The sequence below is a fragment of the Leptonotus elevatus genome, chromosome 19, assembly GCF_054856555.1.
Source record: "Leptonotus elevatus isolate MCC_2025b chromosome 19, RoL_Lele_1.0, whole genome shotgun sequence".
Taxonomy (NCBI): domain Eukaryota; kingdom Metazoa; phylum Chordata; class Actinopteri; order Syngnathiformes; family Syngnathidae; genus Leptonotus; species Leptonotus elevatus.
The window spans coordinates 11439476-11458355 of NC_141257.1; the positions used below are offsets into that span (position 1 = coordinate 11439476).

Below are 18880 nucleotides of genomic sequence, written 5' to 3' on the forward strand. Positions count from 1 at the left end.
AAGTATGACAGCAACAAAAAATATTAAAGAATAAAACCTGCAAATTTAGTTGTTGCGCTGACGTGAGTAGATGGAAATTATTTAAAAAAAAAAAATAGTTGTGCTGTCTTAAATTTTAGGGGCAAAATGCCACCATTTAGGGAACGTCTGGAGTTCTGCAATGGATTGGGCAGTAGGTGCCTATCAAGTAATGTACAGTATAGGCATACTCTTCTCCTGTCTATTTGCTTCTTTGCCATTTTGTAATTTAAGCCTTACAATCTACAGAACTGATTATTATTTTTATTTGTATCAGGGACAGTACATATTAATAAACATTTCAGATCATTTGTACAAAAAATATTCACGAATAGTGGGGAGTGCCCTGCGAGTGGCTGGCGGCCATTTTATGTACATACCTTTTATGGTCAACGTGATTTCACCACTCTGCAATGTGAAGCTACGGCTAGACAAACCAAGTTAAAGGTCATCTCTGCACAATGTCAACCGTATCTGGCTTAAAAACATCTCTCCGTATGGCAGCAGAGTGAACCAGTGGCTAGGCTAGGACATCTGCCTCACAGTTTTGAGTTTCTGGGCTGAGATCGCCTCTCCAGACTCCATTTTAGGTCAATGCTTCCATCTACTGTAATAAAAAAGTACTGTCAAGACATGTCAATCACTGACATTTTCCATTAAATGATAAAGGTAATAAAGGTATTTTTCTTTAAAAAGAAAGCAAGCAAGCAAGCAAAAGAAAAGGGGAAAAAATACTCACCTCCACAAATCCTTTTTCTCAAAAATATAATGCTGAATCTGCCACCAAGTTTACGTTGCAAAAATTAAATAAAACTGAAACAAATTTAAAAAAATCAGATGCGTGGCATCCCTTTCATAAAGCTTTATTTCACAGATCCCCTGCGACAGGAGGCCTATAGGCAGCCAGGCTCATTATACATTTACATAAACTGTCTGCTCCTCGTGTTAAATAACTCAACATTTCAAGACAAAAACAACAAACACACATTGTTCAACTTAACAATATCAGAACGACAGTAATAATAACAACCATTGTCAAACTGGATGTCTTTTTTCCCCCAGGGGTCTTATACTGTATTTTCTATAAATTCAGTCATCTTTAAGGTGCACCGTAAAGTCTGCATGTGACATTTCAAGAAAAACTTGCACCAGAACACATGTTGAAGACAGAGAATACTGAATGACAATTTTTTCCTCTCATTCTTTTGGATGTATTTCCCCCTCGTTTGTCCTGCTGTATCAGATCCTGCATGTTGTCATGGAGCCAGCACAGGCGTGTCATTTGTTTGGCACACTAATTTCATTTTATTTTGTACTGTATAAGCTGTTGTGGTGTGGCGTGAATCTCTATGCTGAAGCGGAGACGTAAGGCGCGTGTCCATGAATGGATGGGGGACTCACAGGACCTCTGCAAGAGAAGAGAAAACATTTCATGCTGATTTTCCTTTTCGATTTCAAAACACGAAAAAGAAACCTGTCCCTGTTCAAAACAATCTCCGTACCTGCTACGTGCTGAGGTTTCATGGGGCCCGTTTTCATCAGGAAGGGCTCTCCTCCCGTGACCAGCCCGCTCTGGGGAGCAGCCGGGCTCGCGCTGCTGTTCAGCTGCATGATCTGATCAAACTGGCCGTTGGCCGACACGCCGTTCTGGTGAGCGTCAGGCTGCACTCCGTTCGCGACGGTACCGGACGCGCTGGCGGCGGGACTCGGCAGGTTTTCGCCTGTCACGAAAAAAAAAAGAAAAAAAAAGATGAAGCCATTATTTATTTAACTGATAAGTGAATTATGAAGTCCACTATTTACAGTATAAATATGAGTAATAATTAGGGAGTGGAAAATGGGTGAAAGTCAGTTACCTTTACTGAGGTCTGTGTCCTTTCCATTAACCTGTGGAGAAGACGCCTTCACTTCCTTCTGCAGAGAACACAAATAAGGATGTTATTCTGACAAGACAAAAGGTTTTATTTGTAAAGAACGACACAAACTTTTTCTCCCGCATCACTCTTGCGAGTCCTCTTCATGATCTCCTCGAGACGCTGCACACAAAGCAGACAAAAAAAATCTTAGCGGTGGTTTGCTCAAGACGAGGGAGGACTTTGAAGGGAAATGTTTCTCCTCCTCACCTTCTTCCTCTCCAGTCGCTCCTGCTCTTCTTTTTGGAAGTGTTTTTCCCTCTCCATGCGCTGCTGCTCGGCCTCTTCGCGCGCTTTTGCCTCGGCCTCCTCTCTCTGTAATCAGGTCAAACACAAATGCACAGCTTGTAAGGCACCTGTCATTCAAATGAAATCTTTGGTTTGCCTCATAATTTGTTTTATTGTTTGTTTGTTTTTAGGCCCGCGGCTGAGCTGGAGCCTATCCCAGTTGACTCCATTCACAATGCACAAACAACTTTTTACATTTGACCTAAAATGAATATTTTTAAAGAGTGGGAGGAAGCCAGTGTAGTCAGAGAAAAACTCGACTAAACTAAAGATTTGCCCTTGAGGTATGTTCATAATGTGATGCTCACTGAATTCAGTAATGCATTCTTGTTTCCAGATTTACTTATAGTCGTGAAACAAAATTAGGCAAATGGCTCTTAAAAACATGACATTATTCATATATCAGAACTTTAATCTTTAAAATACACATTTATTTATTAAGAATACATAGAGCATGACTTAAATATTTAAAAATGTACAACTTTTTATATAAAAAACCTTTACTAAAAATACTCTTTTCTTTAAAATGTGACTTTATTCTCATATGGTATGGCTTTAATCTAAAAAATATAACTCAATATCTAAAACATTTAAATCCTTAAACATTTATAATTTTATGTCTTTCTGCATAAAAAACAACTTAAAAAAATTTATCTTTTCATTTTTAAAAATATCTAAATTTTTTATCTAAAAAATACAATGTTATTTTTGTAATATTACGACTTTTAAAAGTTGAAAATATACTATTTTTAAATCTAAAATAATAAATAATAAGCAATTTCAATGTGGCCCTAATACTCCATACACTTTGCAATTATTTATGGTCGTATGCTTCAAGGGATACTTGACTCATTGAGCCATTTTCTGCAGCAAAAAGTTAATATTATGTCCAAACTTCATTGTTTTTCATGTACAATTAATACCTTTAAAGAGTAATTTTTCCACTGCTGTCGACTGAAGATGACATAACCTGTGCTGAGAAAGTAATTAACGACCAATCATGGCTCAGTTTGCTGACCAAACCCAGAAAACAGGTGCAAATTTCTAGGTTTTCATACTCTTGTTAACAAAAGTGGAAAAAAATGATAGAAATAGTTCAAATTAATTTTTGGCGTCTATATCTGTCAATGGCAGTGAATGAGTTAACGGTATTAATTGTACAAGAAAAATAATTAAGTTATCAAATTCAATCTGGACAAAATATGAACGTTTTACTGCTGAAAATGGCTCAATGAGTTAAGTATCGCTTTAATAAAAAAAGAACATTGCTGAAGCTTTCCACTAGAGGGCGGTACCTGGCCAACCAGTGCTGCAGCCTTCAGGCCTTAGCATTATATACAGTGGAGTACATTAGTGATCAACTCTATAACATGGTTGAGTGAGTATTCACACTCACCACCGAGCAAGCATATGTGCTGAAGTGAACTATGACATCAAACCTATAATGGATGCAAAACGTTCAATTCTGTCTTATTTTGTGAGCGGGCTACAATCAATACGGGCAGGTAGCTCACATTCACATATTTCTCAACTGAACAGGATACATAAGATTCCAGCCAGACTCAATCACTGTCACATTGAACAACAGATCCATTGAAGGAGAAAGAGGAATCAAGGATAGCCGAGAGCGAGTGGCCTGGCGCACACTGACGCCGCTTGTCTGCCCGTCAGCCCACCGCAGGCGCTCGGAGAAGGCAACACAGGCCTGTCACTATCTCCTCCATCACAATGGCTGCCTCAGCCGCCACTTATCGCTGTTATAGAGGTCACCAGCTGGCATGTGCCCGGGCAGACAAGGGGCCTCTCTGACTATTCGGGCTCATGCGCGGCGCATATAATCCATGACAGCGGCGCACATATTCTCCCCCTGTTTAATCTGCCCAGATGCCAGACAGCGCAGGCGGCTCGGCCATGCTCCTTTGCATTAAGAGCCCAGATGGTAAATGGCCTCTCAGCATGGAAGGGGTGATCGCCGGTCTCCATGAGCCTTAATGGAAATTTGAAGGCTTTACAGTATTTACATTTGATAGTATTGGAGGAAAAGCGACCAGGCGGAGGAGGCGTGGCTTTGTATGAGGATAAATACTTACATCAAAAGGTCATGGGTAGTATGACAACTGCGAGTAACAACTTCTGCCATTCAAGCACTGACCTGTTTCTGCAGCCTGTCGTTCTCCTCCTGCTCAGCTCTGGCCCGCACCTTGGCCGCCTCCTCCTCTTCAGCTCGCTGGGCTTCATCCCTCAGACGCTGCTGCTCGGCCATGAAACGAGCCTCCTCCTCTCTGCGTTTCCTCTCCTCTGCATCCCGCGCCATCGCCTCCTCTCTGAGGATCCTGGAAGGATGTGTGCATGTTACAAATGACTCATTTTACTTTCAATTTAGTTACAGGGCGGTGGTATTTTAATAGGGGTGTCAGACGATTACATTTTTTTAATCGTAATTAATCGCGTGACTTCAATAGTTAAGTCACGATTAATCAAAACAATTTATATCTGTTCTAAATGTACAATAAAATGTAAAACATTTTCCCCTAAATTTTCATATTCTTAACATAAAAGTGGAAAAAAAATTACTAATAGAAATATGGCTGCATCTATTAGTCATTGATACAGCAATTTCATAATAAATCATAAAATTGAGTTAAAATTAAAAAGATTTATAGTAAAATAAGAGTGTGATATTGATTTTTGTTGGTAATTTTTTCTGCCACTAGATGGCATAATTGCATGTCAGACAAATTTTTTACTACTATTTTCAAGGTAGAACCAAACTCTTTATTTTCCTAATGAATGAGTAGAATCCAATCTTTCATATGGTACCCACCATGTATATTAAGTCATAAGACACAATATTCTGGTCAGCCTTGGAAATGAGTGAAAATGCTCGAAATCAGCTGGCACTTTAGGGGTTTTCTTTTAGGAAAACACTTGGCATTGAAAGAGATGTGGAAACAAATGTTAAACTAATAGAAATATGGCTGCATATTTTAGTCATTAATACAGTAATTTCATAAGTCATAAAATTGAGTTAAAATTCAAAAGATGTACTTTACTGTAAAAAACGAGGGTGTGATATTGATTTAAATTTAGGTCATTTTTCTGCCACTAGATGGCATAATTGCATTTGTAAGACGGTGACAACTCAGTGCATTTTTCTTTTCATATTAAGAGCTGTCTAATCTTTAACATGAAGTAACTTGTGAAATTCTGCAAAATTTTTTTAAACTTGACCCGAGTCTCCACAAAAAATGCATTATTATTACATTTATTGCTGCTAAATTTTGACGTGGACGTGTCTGCTGCGTTGCGACTGGCATTCCCCCAGTACAGGATTTCCAAGAAAGGGGCGGTCATTAATCGCGTGTTAAAAAAAATGGTGGCATTAAAAGAACTTTAATGGCACAAATTTTGACACCTCAAATTTTGACCACTCTTTTTTTTACACAAGTATCTGCACACATCAGATTACTCAATCCGACCTGTTCTTGTGCTCTTGCTCTTGGCGCTCTTGCTCCTCCCTCTCCCGCTGCTCCCGCGCTTGTCTGCGTTTTTCGGCCAGGACGCGGGCGGCCTCCTCGGGATCGTTGGTGCCAGCTGATGGCCTGCCGGCGGCGGCAGGGGTAGCGGGATTACTTGTGGCACTGACTGCGGGACAAGCAGCTGGCGCGGGGAGCTCTTCCTTAGGCACGGCACCAGACGAGGCTTCAACAAGTGGTGGGCTGGAGGGAGGAGATGCGGCTGGGGAAGCTGCCGACATATTACCAGAGGAGAGGAAGGAGGTATATTATTCAGGAGGGAAATGTATTAAGGTATGCAACAGTGCTGGGAAGCTGAATAAGCAACAATAATTATAACAATAATTCTAAGCACATTGTGTGAACCCTTTAAATTTCCACACAACATCCAGACACTCTGTAACATGGAATGCAGCCAAAACATGAGGTCACCTTGAAGGATGGATATCATCACCGTGGTTACCACACTCACCCCTTTTCTCCTCTGGAGCATCAGACTCCTTGGCTTCTTGGCTCGTTTCCACGGTGACCGTAGTGACCATCTGAGCCTGCACCCTGGCGGGTGTCTGGGCCCGTTTGGGTCGGGTCTTGGAGCCGGGAGGGGGTGTCTTCTTCCCGGTTGGCGTCTTGGAACCCGCCGCTGCTACCAAAGGCGATAAGGGGCGACTTTTGGGAGGAGCCGGTGACGGGGGCCTGGTTCTTGGCTTGGGGGTGCTAAGATAGGAAACACGCATGCAAGGGTGATCTCAGAAGGAAATGGGACTGAAGAAAAAGTGAGTTTCCAGCTATACTTGTGTATGAAACAAAAGTAGGTCAAGTGGAAGCGCATGTGAGAGAGACTCCACTTTGTGTTGACACCATTCTTTGGCTCGAGGGATGTAAAAGACATAAAACCCGGTTCCGTCTGAGAGCTTCTCACTCTCATTCAAACAGGCGTGCTTTTGCCCACATTTGTGCCTGAACCAAGTCCAGCAGAGCTTTTCTTAGTACTCAGATGAGAGCATCTTAAAACCATCTGTTCGAAACAACCCGGCTCCAAGAATAAATATCTTTCCTCTGTGCTGAATTGACTAATTAAAAACTGGAAAATTAGATTTTTTTTTAGGGCCTGACTGATTAATCGGCCGCCGATTATTGCCCTTCAAACATCTGCCAAAACAATCGGCCAATTGGGCCAAATGGACGATTATTTTCCCCTTAAAACGTTATAATGGAAGAAAACCGACGTTTCCGACGTTGCGAAAGTACCCTGAATGCACTTTTTTTTCTTCATAGCATTAGCAACTAGCAAGTGTGTAATATATATAAGCTGTTTAATGACACCCCAGTTGGAGTTAACTGGAAAACTAAACGCATGACAATAAGAATTACATCCACTGTGTATTTAAATACAAATCATACTTCGTTTTTAAAACATAGCTAGCCTAGCGCCATTGCTAAAGGCAAAGGGAGGATCCCATTCAAATTCTAACAGGAAGTTAGCATCGACTTCAGGAGTGTTTTTCCTTCAAATGATGAATTTTCACACACACACACGCTATGGTAAAACAGACCCACAGGTAAGATAACACTACACAAAGGCACAAATTCTTCCCAATCTGTGAAAAACGAGTTATTTGAATAGAATTCAATCGTAAATTTCTTCTGTGCTCACTTATAAGTGTGTACGCCATGGATGCATGGCACCACACTGCCCCCAAGAGGCCAAAATGCGCAGGAATAGTCAGTATTTGTTTTTACTGTTTTTTAGTTGCTATTATTTAGTATATTCCCTTTTTTTTTGTCATGAGATAGGTTGGTATATATGGGGCAATACCTGGACTCTGGCTGGGATCTCCTTGTGATTGTGGTTGGCGACGCAGTCTGTCTCTTCTTCTGCACTCTCTCTTTTGTCAGAGCGCTCTTTTCTTTCTCATTCTCCCTCTCCTTGTCTTTTTTCTCTTTCTTCTTTTTGTCAACCTTGAAAAGGACAAGAATAAAAAAAAAATAATCGGTGCATGCCTTGATGTAAACATCCATTGGTTACCCAGTAACAGATGCTGCCGCAGGTTCAATTCACAACAGTTTTAAGATAAGTTTCGGCCGTTGTTATTCATACCATTTTCCTTTTATCCTTCTATTCTACCTCAAGACAACCTTGAGGGTAAACTCGCTGTCAAGCTTGCATCTTAACACACATTTGCACTCCTACTAAGATCCTTTTGCTGTCTGTGTGAAGACACAGCCAGCAGGCAAATTTATTTTTACCGGGCCACAGTGAAAAGTCATTAATATTCAACAGGATAGTCCCACAATTTTGGATTAGGACACCGACCACATAGCGCTTAAATCAGAAATATTAATAAACCAAGCAGCAGTTAATTGTCTGCTGGAGGGATGTTCGTTTTTCTGAGCTGTCGTTGAGTGGCATTCGTATTATTACGTTTCCAAATATGGTTCCTTGCCCTACAGCGGATTAACCTTTCCCTGGCCTGTATGCCTGTTCGATCCGTTTGTGCATCCGTGCGTCTAAAAACATGTAGGGGAAAAAAAACTAAGAAATGAATGTCTAAAAATTTGGGTTAGAGAGGTTAGTCAACCTTCAACATTTCTTGATATCATATGTTATATGTGACCTCACTAGTAACATGACATTCTGATTAACATTACATTTGTGGAATATGAGTTATGAAGCAAAATCCTTTGCCATTTTGCCACTTGCTGTGGACTGAAAATTACATCACAGTTGCTCAGGGCTCAGGCAACGACCAATCACAGCTCATCTGTTTTCTGAAGCTAAGCTGTGATTGGTTGTTAGCTGAGATCAGAGCAACTGTGATGTCATTTTCAGTCGACAGCAAGTGGCAAAGTGGCTGCCTTCTGATATTGATCAAAAACTGCTGGATTTTGCTGCTTAACTCATATTTCAATAATGTAATATTAACCAAAATACTGCATTTAGTCTAGTGGGGCCACATAGAACATATTGTTGTCAATAATTTTTTGGGGTGTTGACTTCCCCTTTAAAAAGTAAAGCTCGCTCCCCCTTGTTGCCTAGCAACATAATGAACAACTGGCTTGCTATTTACTCGAGGTATGGAATAGATGGCTCGGTATAAAATCCAATAAAGGTCATTCACAAAATGCCAAATCATTCATTTCATCTCTAATGAAATAAATATAAACATAGATGTTATTGGTTTAGATTTAAATATCACTGAAGCAATAAGATAACATGTTGTGTTTATTAGCCTGGTTGCAGTGGGAACAAAATTCAAATACACTTCTTCTGCATTTGTGTTGCAGTGCTTTATAGGCGTGGCTCAGCAAGTTTTCTGGGGGAAACCCTATATTGAATATCATTAGATTGTGAAGGTAGTAAATGACCTTAATGACACCCGTTAAACCCCTTGAGGGACAGTGGCCACTACAGTGGACAGATATTCAAAAGTTGCTTTCTCCTATAGGAATTATTATTATTATTTTTTATCCTTCAAAATCCTAATATAGGTGATCATAATTTATGCATGAAAGGTTTCAGCGCAACAACAGCAGCATATTGATTGAACACAATATCACACGGCCTACCGGCGTGGAGTTTCGTTGCCGTTGGCGCTGGGTGATGTCGGGCGTGCTGGCGGAGGAGTGCCTCCAGCGCTCGGCGGAGTTCTGATGCTGGTGGTGGGAGCAGGCGTTGAGCGGACTGGCTGAAGCTGAACGGGAGCAGTGATGAGAGTCTGAGTAGCGTGTAGACGTGCAGAGAAAGGGGGGGGTCACGCACATGTATGCACACCATGCAGGCTCGTATGAAATTCAATGTTTTGCATTGCTCTTCATTGAATTTCACTCCATTTTCAATTAACCTAACCCAGAAAAAGCCACACAAACATGCAAACTCCATTCAAGAAGTCAAGAAGGATTATTGAGAAAACCTCCCGTTAAGTTGCAACGACAAATCCACACAGGCGACGGGGATGCGACACTCACAGGAGTCACTATTGTTGAGCAGGGTGGCGGCGCTGCGACTGCGTGCCAGGAAGGACAGCGTCGGCGTCATGAGCCGCTCCACGATCCTGCTCTCCCACGGGCTCAGACGCAGGCTGCGGGCTGACACAAGAGGGCGCCGTCAATATCAGATCATTGTCAAATCCGCGGCACCTGTTACAACATGTCTCTCGAGGTTGACATGTAACCTAATTGTGCTGCGGCTGTGTTTTGAGTTGCAAATATGAAAAGGAAAAAGGTGGTATGACCTTTTCATTTGCCTCATAGTTTGAAAAAAAGTCTATACTGTACATCTATCCAAACAAATCTGAAATATTTCATTAATGCATATGTTGTTGCAGACATTAAATGACAACACATAGAGAGGAATGTCTACTATCAACACATCACACACAAGCATCTGCTTTTTGGACAAGCACAATATGTTGTTTGTGACTTTTAAATGACTGCCGACAAGTGAGCAATAAGTGTGTCCACGCTGAGTATCATGTGATGAGCATTCATCACAATGCCATATAGGAATTACGTCAGGGTGAAAAAACAAAAAACTAAATCATGCATCATCACCAATTTCTGGTATGCAAAGCAAACATGTCAGAGAATTACACACGAGTAACTGTGAAATGACTTTTTTGATCATAAACTACCTTTTATATATCCGAGCCTAGGCTGTCATCTTCGCTGTGTGTTTTAGGACTAACCAAGAAATGGACTACCTCCTGTTGCTAGGCAACCGTGGTGTACCGCTGCGGCTCCAATGCGGCAAGGAGGAGGCTGTGTTGCTGCTGATCTGTGTGGGTAGTGTGGCGTCTGCGTCCGAGTGGAAATGCCAGCACACTCTCTTTACCAATGACCCTGGCGTTGCAACTTTGCCGACATGCAATATGTTTCAGTTCCCAATTGCCCTGTTTTATGTGCACAGTGTTATAACTCTTTAAAAGTAACAATCAAGCATAATATTATAGCGAATTACAGAACAAGAGATGCAGCTGGAGGCTATGAAGCCTGGCATATCTAAAATGGCTGCTACATGTAGAAATACAAATACTGTAGTCTGAAACAGTGGCGCTGAAAAAAATTAATGTCATTAATTTCCCAGTGAGCTTATTAGCATGCTGACTTGCAGCCCCCTCCATTTTAAAATACAGCCTCACCAGGCGCCATTATATGGAAGACCAAAAAAATGCCAAAATAATAAATAACAGTGAAAATAAAAAAAGATAAATAAAAATATAATTCAATAATTAAATACAAAAAAAGATAAATGGAACTAAAAATAACTGAAATGTATACATAAATAAATAAATACAAGTAAAAATAAAAACAAAAATAAAAACGAGATTAATATATATATATATATACACACACACGTCAAAATAAATACAAAAATATATAAATGGCATGAAATGCATCATGAAATGTTATTCAAATGAGTTTGTCTTGCGTTGAACTATTCGCCTATTGGTTGATCGACATGTCAGTCTGTCGGACTCTGCCCGTTCCACAGCAAGGGAAAATTCACACACACGAAAGAAACAATGTACCATTATGTTATGCTTATGCGTATGCTGCATGAAATAAATAAATATGAGAGCAAAGTGTTTTTATTTATTAATTGACATTTAAATCTATTTAAATATTTATTTTTGTATTTATTTCAACATTTATTTTTATTGTTGAATCTTGGTTTCTATTTGTGTATTTATTTATGTAGATATATTTTGTTGTTTTTATTTTCATTTATTTTTTGTATTTAATTATATTTTTATATCCATCTTTATGATCACTTTTATGTATCTATTTTGGCATTTTTGGTCGTCCATACCATAACAATATGCCACTTAACGACATTAGTTGGGTTCAATCCGTATTCTCTATTATGTAAAGCACAACTTTGTTTAAAAAAAAAAGGGGAAAAAACAAATAAAACTGAGGTGATATAGTACAATCATGTACATTCTCTACACAGTTGGGTCAAAAATAACCCAATTATGGATAAAAAATGGACCGATCCACTTTTTGGGTCAATTTGACCCAACTTTCTAGGTTGTTTTATACAAAACGACCCAAGTAAAGGATCTGACCAATATTTATGAATTGTTTTACACTAAAAGACACATTTCTTGACTCAAACTTGGGTCAAATTGACCCAAGTAGAGGATTGGTCCATGTTTGACCCATATTGACTCTGAACTGTTTTTAGAGTGTAACTTAGATTAGCTCATGAGAAAACCATTTCATACCCAACCCCCACCACCACCACCACCACCACCACCACCATCATCACACCAAGCCACCAACAGAAAGGTGGAGGGAGACACCACTTAAAAATGCCATGAAGAGACATAAGATGATGAAACACACTATCGCGAAGCATGGTGCCATGACTTCAAATGTGAACGGAGGTTGATCCAAAATGCAAATGCCACTTAAAATCAAAGACAACCAAACCAAATGAATTTAAAAAAAAATCCACGATGCTTACAAAACCGTGAGTGTTGGGGAAGTGTGTGGCGAATGACCAGTCACCAAGCACAGGCAGGCAGGCAGGTCACCAGACACAACAATTGTAATCATAAAAGAAAAACCAGATTAGGGTAAGAGAAGGGGGAAGCGGGATGAGGAGGGTGGGAAGCCTGGCGGACATTGACGTTGGCTCGTCCTTACTTCTGTTGGGGGAGTTCCAGAGCGTGGCAGAAGACTTGGACAGTCTGTTGTTAATGACAGGGTCCACCTGTCTTGGCAAGTTGACCGTGGAGGCCGAGCATCTGCCTGCACCGGAGAGAACGCAACACACAACATCTGTTCACATCAGCACCGCCGTGCGATGGGCCTTACTCCGGATCATACCCTTGGAGAAAGGGTAGCAAGGTCCCCGGGGTCAAATTGGCAATTTGATATCACAAGGGTCAATCTCAATTCCCACTTGGTGGAGGAAGGGAAATTTTGAGGAAGAGCAAGGAGAAGGTTTGGGTTGGAAATGAAAGATTTGGTTTTGTGCCGCAAAACAGAACTCATATAAAACCAACACATGAGCACTCATTATCACGGTATGCCCCTGTGTCCAGTTTAAAATGAAGAAAGGAGGTTGTCAAAGCCATATCGCAGGACAATTCTCAGCAATGACATCACGTGTGGGACCTCTGGTACTCCGCCCTCGCAACCGCAAACGCCTTTTGAGACTATTTCCTTGAATTGCGTCAGTTGGATGACTGGCCTCAGATGAGGGTGTGCGACGCTTCTTAAATTAAAGCCCTACCATCAAGCGAGGATATGACACATTTGTTTGTCCCGGGGTATCTGGCAACGAAACTCACTTTCCCTGCGGGAAGTCTGGTTGAGTCCACCCGCCCAGGACCATCTCTGCTGACGGATCTCGGCCCACGTCTTCTTTGTCGACCTCTTGATGGCTGATTCGTATCGCTCCTGCGACACAAAGGCGGCAAACTATCAAGCTCGAGTTATTTGCAGACAGTTCCAAATAAAGAGAGCATATTCAGGGTTTCTGCAGGAATCATCAAATCTAATGGAATGCTTTTTAATGCAATTTAAAACTAATTAAATGCCCGCGTTGCACTGCATATACACACACGTGCGCACACATATACATGCATGCATGTACTTATATATTAGGGCTCTCAGATTACAATTTGTAATCATAAATAATCGTATACTTTTATAGTTAACTCGCGATTAATTGCAAATTACTCTGACATTATATCTGTTCTTACGGAGCCCTTTTTTTTTTTTTTTACTCATTCACTCCCAGCCATTTTCACTGAAGCAACCCCCTTCACTCCTGGCTGTTTTACTGGATTTTGCAAGGTCTACAGAATATTCTGTTCTATTGCTACAAAAACATGGAACCTAAAGTCTCTTCTTTCATCAGGAAAAATCAGTTTCCGTTTTGCAGCAATTAGCATTAGAAAATAGCTAAATTTCATCATTATTCACAAATCTGTTTAGAACTGTGAGTAAATGAGCTTTTCTCAACATGGCCTTGGTTGATCTATTTTGCTCTGCTGCCACCTGCTGGCCGTTTGTGTAAAAACTACAATTTCTTCAACCGTTCTTTGCAATTGAGAGGCTGCATCAAAGACTTCTGTATGCTCTAACATTAAAAAAAACACATTAAAAAACAAATACGTCTTTGGGACCCTTAAAACATTTAAAATATAAATAATAGTTATTGGGAACAAATTAGTTTTAAAATGTTTCTCATTAAGACGAGAAAGTTTTTCATCTGACCGAGAATTTTTTTTAAACTTTTTCTGCCACTGGGTGGGATTAGTGTTTCATGTTGGACATTGGTGACAGAAACACTACATTGTTCTTTTCAAATTGAGAGCAATTGGTATTTTTAAATGAAGCACCTTGAGGACTTCACGCCATTTTGTTCTTTGTAAATTACAACTAGTCACCAGTCCCATATATTACATACATACATATATTTTTCGCACATTTATTATTGCTAAATTGTGCTATATAGTGACTCCTTTATGCAAAGTTGTATGTAAAATAAATCCTGATCAAGCAATCAATAAGCAAAATCCATGTCATGACTTTTAATGCTTTTATTGACCTGCGGAAACCTTGATTTTAAAGGTGCGAACGCATGTTGGTCATTAACGCACCGGTCTGTATCAAACTCACCTTGTTCTTCTCCAGCTTCAGCCTTTGTTTCTCCTCCAGTAGGGCTCTGCGTTTTTCAGTCTTCAGTCGCTGTTCCTCCAGCTTCTTCCTGCGGTCCTCCAGCTGACTCTCTCTCAGGCGCCGGGCCTTCTCCTCCTTCTCCAGCCATTGGGCTTTCTTTGCCGCTGAGGAGGTTACCACAGACATGAGTGTCACAAACATTTTATGTAAGTAATAAGGCTTCATGAGACATATGTTCAAAGTATTAAAAACGGACTAAATGTTCTCCTCACATGACGAAGTATGCCTAAACAATGGAAGAGTCAAACAGATGTTCTTTCACACCAATCTTTGCAACTGTAAATAGACGTTTCCTGTGGTGCTTCAAAGTCTGCTTAAGCACATGCCAGTCTGTACACGACCACGGCTCATTTCTTCAGGGAACGATTAAACAGCAATCAGCTCTCTTGAATTAAACTTCTGTCATTCTGGATAGCAGCTGTGTCTTTGCTTTTGAAACTTGAGCTTTGTTTCTATAAAAAAAAAAAAGTACATTCTATTTCATTTGTGAAATAATTAAGAGTGTTGTTGTTTTTTTATCCCAACAAAATTGGGTTGATTGAACGAGACTGGTGGATGGATGAAGGTCGAAGGTTAAACAGTAGTGGTGTCAGGCGATCGCATGACTTCATTACTAGTTTACTCATGATTAATCATAAATTTTATATCTGTTTTTTCTACATTTTCATACTCTTGTTTCCATAAAAATAGGACTTTTTTTTAAACTAATAGAAATATGGCTGCATCTTTTAGTTATTGATACAGTAATTTCACAATAATTCATAAAATTGAGTCAAAATTAAAAAGACTGTACTGTAAAAAACAAGAGTGATATTGATTTGTGTTGGTCATTTTTCTGCCACTAAACGGCATAATTGCATTTGTAAAACGTTGGTGACGCCTCAGTGCATTTTTCTTTTCATATTTAGAGCCATCTAATCTTTAACATGAAGTAACTTGTGAAATTCTGCACATTTTTTAAATGGCAAAATACAACTTTACCCCAGTCTCCACATATATATGCAATATTATTAAATTTATTACAGCTCAATTTTGACGTGGACGTGTCTGCTGCATTGCGACTGGAATTCCCCAAGTACAGGCTTTCCAAGTAAGGGGCAGTTATTAATCCCGCGTTTAAAAAAAATTGTTGCGTTAAAGGAACTTTAAATGAATTCAAAATTAACGCACTAATTTGGACACCCCTATTAAAATGAATTTAAAAAATCTTTATTATCCATCAATTTTCTTCTGAACTGAAACCTATGCCAGCTGACTTTGGGCAACTAGTCACCAGTCAGTCACAGGGCAGTGATATTTCCCAGAGTTTTTTTTTTTTTTTTTAGTTGAACAGTATTACAAATACTTTGTAGACTTAGTCCTGAGGAATTTAGCAGCGTCACGCCAAGAAACGATAAGATTTTTCTCCAATTCAGTGTTCAGCAGCTCTTCTCTGCAAAGAAGCGCCAATGACAAACTCTTCTGGTAATCCAATTGCTGGGGGGGAAAAATCCCATTACGCCTGCAGGATTACTGCAGAATTGTGGAAAATACATTCAGTTAAAGCTTGTGTTTGTGCTGACAGGCTTTAGGATAAATCACCATTCTCCAGCATACTCCTTTATTCTGAGGTTTTTAAAATATGTCAAAGGTGTTTAAATTGCAAAGCATCACTTGTATCAAGATTGAAAGATTGCATAAGAGGACAGAGTTCAGCATTCCGTATTGATTTGCAGAAAACATTTCTTGCTAAAAGATGAAATGAAAACGAACCTTTACAACATAAAAGTAACATTGGACATCCTCAGACATACGCGGACTGCAGCAAATGAAACTTTGAATATAGTGATAAAAAAGATAGAGCTTTAACTGTGGTGTGACACTGACAGCAGCGTGACCACACTAGCGATGCTAATGAATGTGGTAATTAAATCTAATCTGTCTGCAAGGCCTGGTTTCAGCTCATATTTCACGCCCAAGGCTCCATCATATAACTTCTCTTCCTCTCTTCTGGGAAGATGACTGACATTTTTTTCTGTTCATTTATTAAAAGAGCACCCGGAAGGGCAGATGGCACAGATTATCAACGACCAACGATACCATCTGAGGTAAAGTCATGCCGGAAAATAGCACAGATTTACCAGAATCTATGGACGGAATCATGAATTGATTAAGTGGTATAGCCCAAGAATTCATTTATTTTCATTTTTTAGTCAAAGCCATAATGGTGCTAGAATGTGAAACATGCATTTGAGGTGGAAATGAACACCCTAAAAATCAAAAGAAAAATGAGGACAAAAAAAAAAGAATCACAATGTTACCCACAAAATAATTTAAATTTTTGTTATTTCTGAATGACGTGATCGCAGGTATGTTGACGGTTTTAGTGAAGCGACTTACCTTGCAGCTGCGTTTGCTGTTCTGAAAGCCATGCAAGGAGACAACAATAAAAATGGTCAATAACCATCAGCGGAGAGCCAGAGACGGGACCGTATAAGATGTTAGAATAAAGTAGGGCAGAATAAATGACATGCATCAATAGAACAGCATAAATGTAGCGTATTACTCACTGATATATCTGGCTCTCTCCTCCCTCCTTTGCTTGGCGAGCTTCTGTCGCTGCTCTGAGTTCATGGCATCTATGGAAGAGCAAAAAAATAAAAAATAAAAAGGCAGTACATTCAATTTCGGTTAACGTCTGAATTGCTTTCCTCTAACTGTCTTGCCACTTCCATTTTGAATTCTTGAGGGGAAAAAAATATCATCATAATTATGCTTGAGCTGATTGGCTGGGGGGGATCTAAACGATTCTAAGCAAAGCTCACGCGGACGGGTTTGAATGATTTTTCAAGGTCGAAGTAATGATGAGAAGACACAAAGCATTGACACCACTGAGCCCTTCTCTTTTTGGGGTTTGCAATTGTACTATGTAATATGTCTATCATGTGTGTCAACCAATCATATAGTGGGCAACACTTCAGCGCCGTCACCATGGCAACCACATTTTTTATTCCTCCCGCTCTCCTCCTTGGGTCTGTTATATGGATTTACAATACACGCCGGTCCCGCAGATATACTGTACATAACAGGCCACGTCCCACCGAGACGCCATTAAATGAGCCCGGCCCTCCCCCCTGCCTGCCACGATACACGACAGTAAACGCTACGCATCCCCATGGCAAATGATTTGGCTTTTGTCCAAAGCCATCTGTCTGGCGGGAATGAATTGATCGGCACCAGAGTAGAAAATTATGTAATTGTCTCGCATTTTACACGGCAAATATAAAAACAACGACCTTGCATGTGTCATTCTTTTTAATTGCTTGTAAAGACAATGTTGGATCTCCGGACAGCCTAACAAACCATCAAGTGTGAAATTATGTTTTATTATCTGCTTTTTTCTGAAACTTTGTTTATGAGCAAGTAACTGTCTGAATCATTTACAAAATAACCGCCCCACAATGAGTTCCCCTGCCCATGATTTGGGAGCAGAGAACCGTCACATCAAAAATCATGGAACCAATATAATTATATATGATTTTATTTCATGCAACCACTCAACGAAATAAAATTGAGTACCATTTTTTTTTTTTAGAGTGTAGACCTCAGTGGTGCTACACTGAAAATTCGGAATTGCTTGTATACTGTAAAAACTCATCAAAAAATGCAGACTTAAAAATCCTTTTAGCAGTTCTGTTTTAGTGCTTTAGACTGTCTAGCTTAAAAGTATTTTATTTCGCGCAACCACTCGACAAAATAAAATTGAATACCATTTTTTAAGAGTGTACATGAAACGTTTTAGTGTAGTTAAGATCAAGTTCCTGCAGTAGTAGTTGTTTTCAATTGTTATGTGCTGTGTTTGGTGCTTTGTGTGTGTTAGTAGAACTTGTTTGAAGGTTTATAGTTACCATAACATTTATGCTAATTTCCGTATCGCATTTTATGTTAGTATTGAGCTAGCAGACTATACTTAAATTGTATGGCTTAGATCAGATGTGTCCAAACTTTTTCTTCCGAGAGCCACATACAGAAAAATAGAAGACAAGATGCAAGGGCCACTTTGAATTTTTTTCAGTTCAACTTTTTTATGAAACACCGTAAAAATCAATGACGCAATTATACATTGTTAATATAATGTAGTTATTTAAAAAATATATATTTAAAAAATGCTACTGCTAAAGGTCATAAGGCAATTAGTTCAGGATTTATTTTTTATATTTTGGGGTGATCCCTGTCTGCCACTATAATAGATCCCCCTCTCCGCTGAGCAGCAGCGGAATCCCAACTCAATATTCGGAACCACAACAAGAACAATTTGTAGTAAAGTGTTTTCACAAATTGGACCTCGACACTAAGCAGCAAGTGGATGAAACCATTTTTGTTTCTGAAACGGAACTATTTTGATCTCCAGTGTTACAAACTGAAATTCAGTTACTGTTTTAGTTGTAAATGTATGTGCGTCTTTGCATA

At 39.6% G+C, this 18880-nt stretch overlaps 1 protein-coding gene across 6 annotated transcripts in view; it reads right to left on the reverse strand.

The window, feature by feature from the left end:
* Positions 1 to 865: 865 nt before the first annotated feature.
* LOC147157966 (uncharacterized) overlaps positions 866 to 18880 on the reverse strand; it is a 31308-nt gene continuing 13293 nt past the window's right edge. The window contains exons 3-18 of one of the 6 annotated variants that reach the window (XM_086062988.1): positions 16981 to 17049; positions 16811 to 16831; positions 14372 to 14535; positions 13036 to 13144; positions 12386 to 12490; positions 9701 to 9820; positions 9302 to 9426; positions 7551 to 7693; positions 6207 to 6448; positions 5699 to 5966; positions 4372 to 4552; positions 2142 to 2246; positions 2004 to 2054; positions 1875 to 1932; positions 1521 to 1739; positions 866 to 1426 (exon numbers count right to left, since the gene is read on the reverse strand). In XM_086062988.1, coding sequence (XP_085919114.1) covers positions 1416 to 1426; positions 1521 to 1739; positions 1875 to 1932; positions 2004 to 2054; positions 2142 to 2246; positions 4372 to 4552; positions 5699 to 5966; positions 6207 to 6448; positions 7551 to 7693; positions 9302 to 9426; positions 9701 to 9820; positions 12386 to 12490; positions 13036 to 13144; positions 14372 to 14535; positions 16811 to 16831; positions 16981 to 17049 — 1991 coding nt within the window. In that variant the 3' untranslated portion in view covers positions 866 to 1415. Of the gene's footprint in view, positions 1427 to 1520; positions 1740 to 1874; positions 1933 to 2003; positions 2055 to 2141; positions 2247 to 4371; positions 4553 to 5698; positions 5967 to 6206; positions 6449 to 7550; positions 7694 to 9301; positions 9451 to 9700; positions 9821 to 12385; positions 12491 to 13035; positions 13145 to 14371; positions 14536 to 16810; positions 16832 to 16980; positions 17050 to 18880 lie in introns of all 6 variants that reach the window. The other 5 variants (XM_086062986.1, XM_086062987.1, XM_086062991.1 and 2 more) reach the window with 5 other exon arrangements.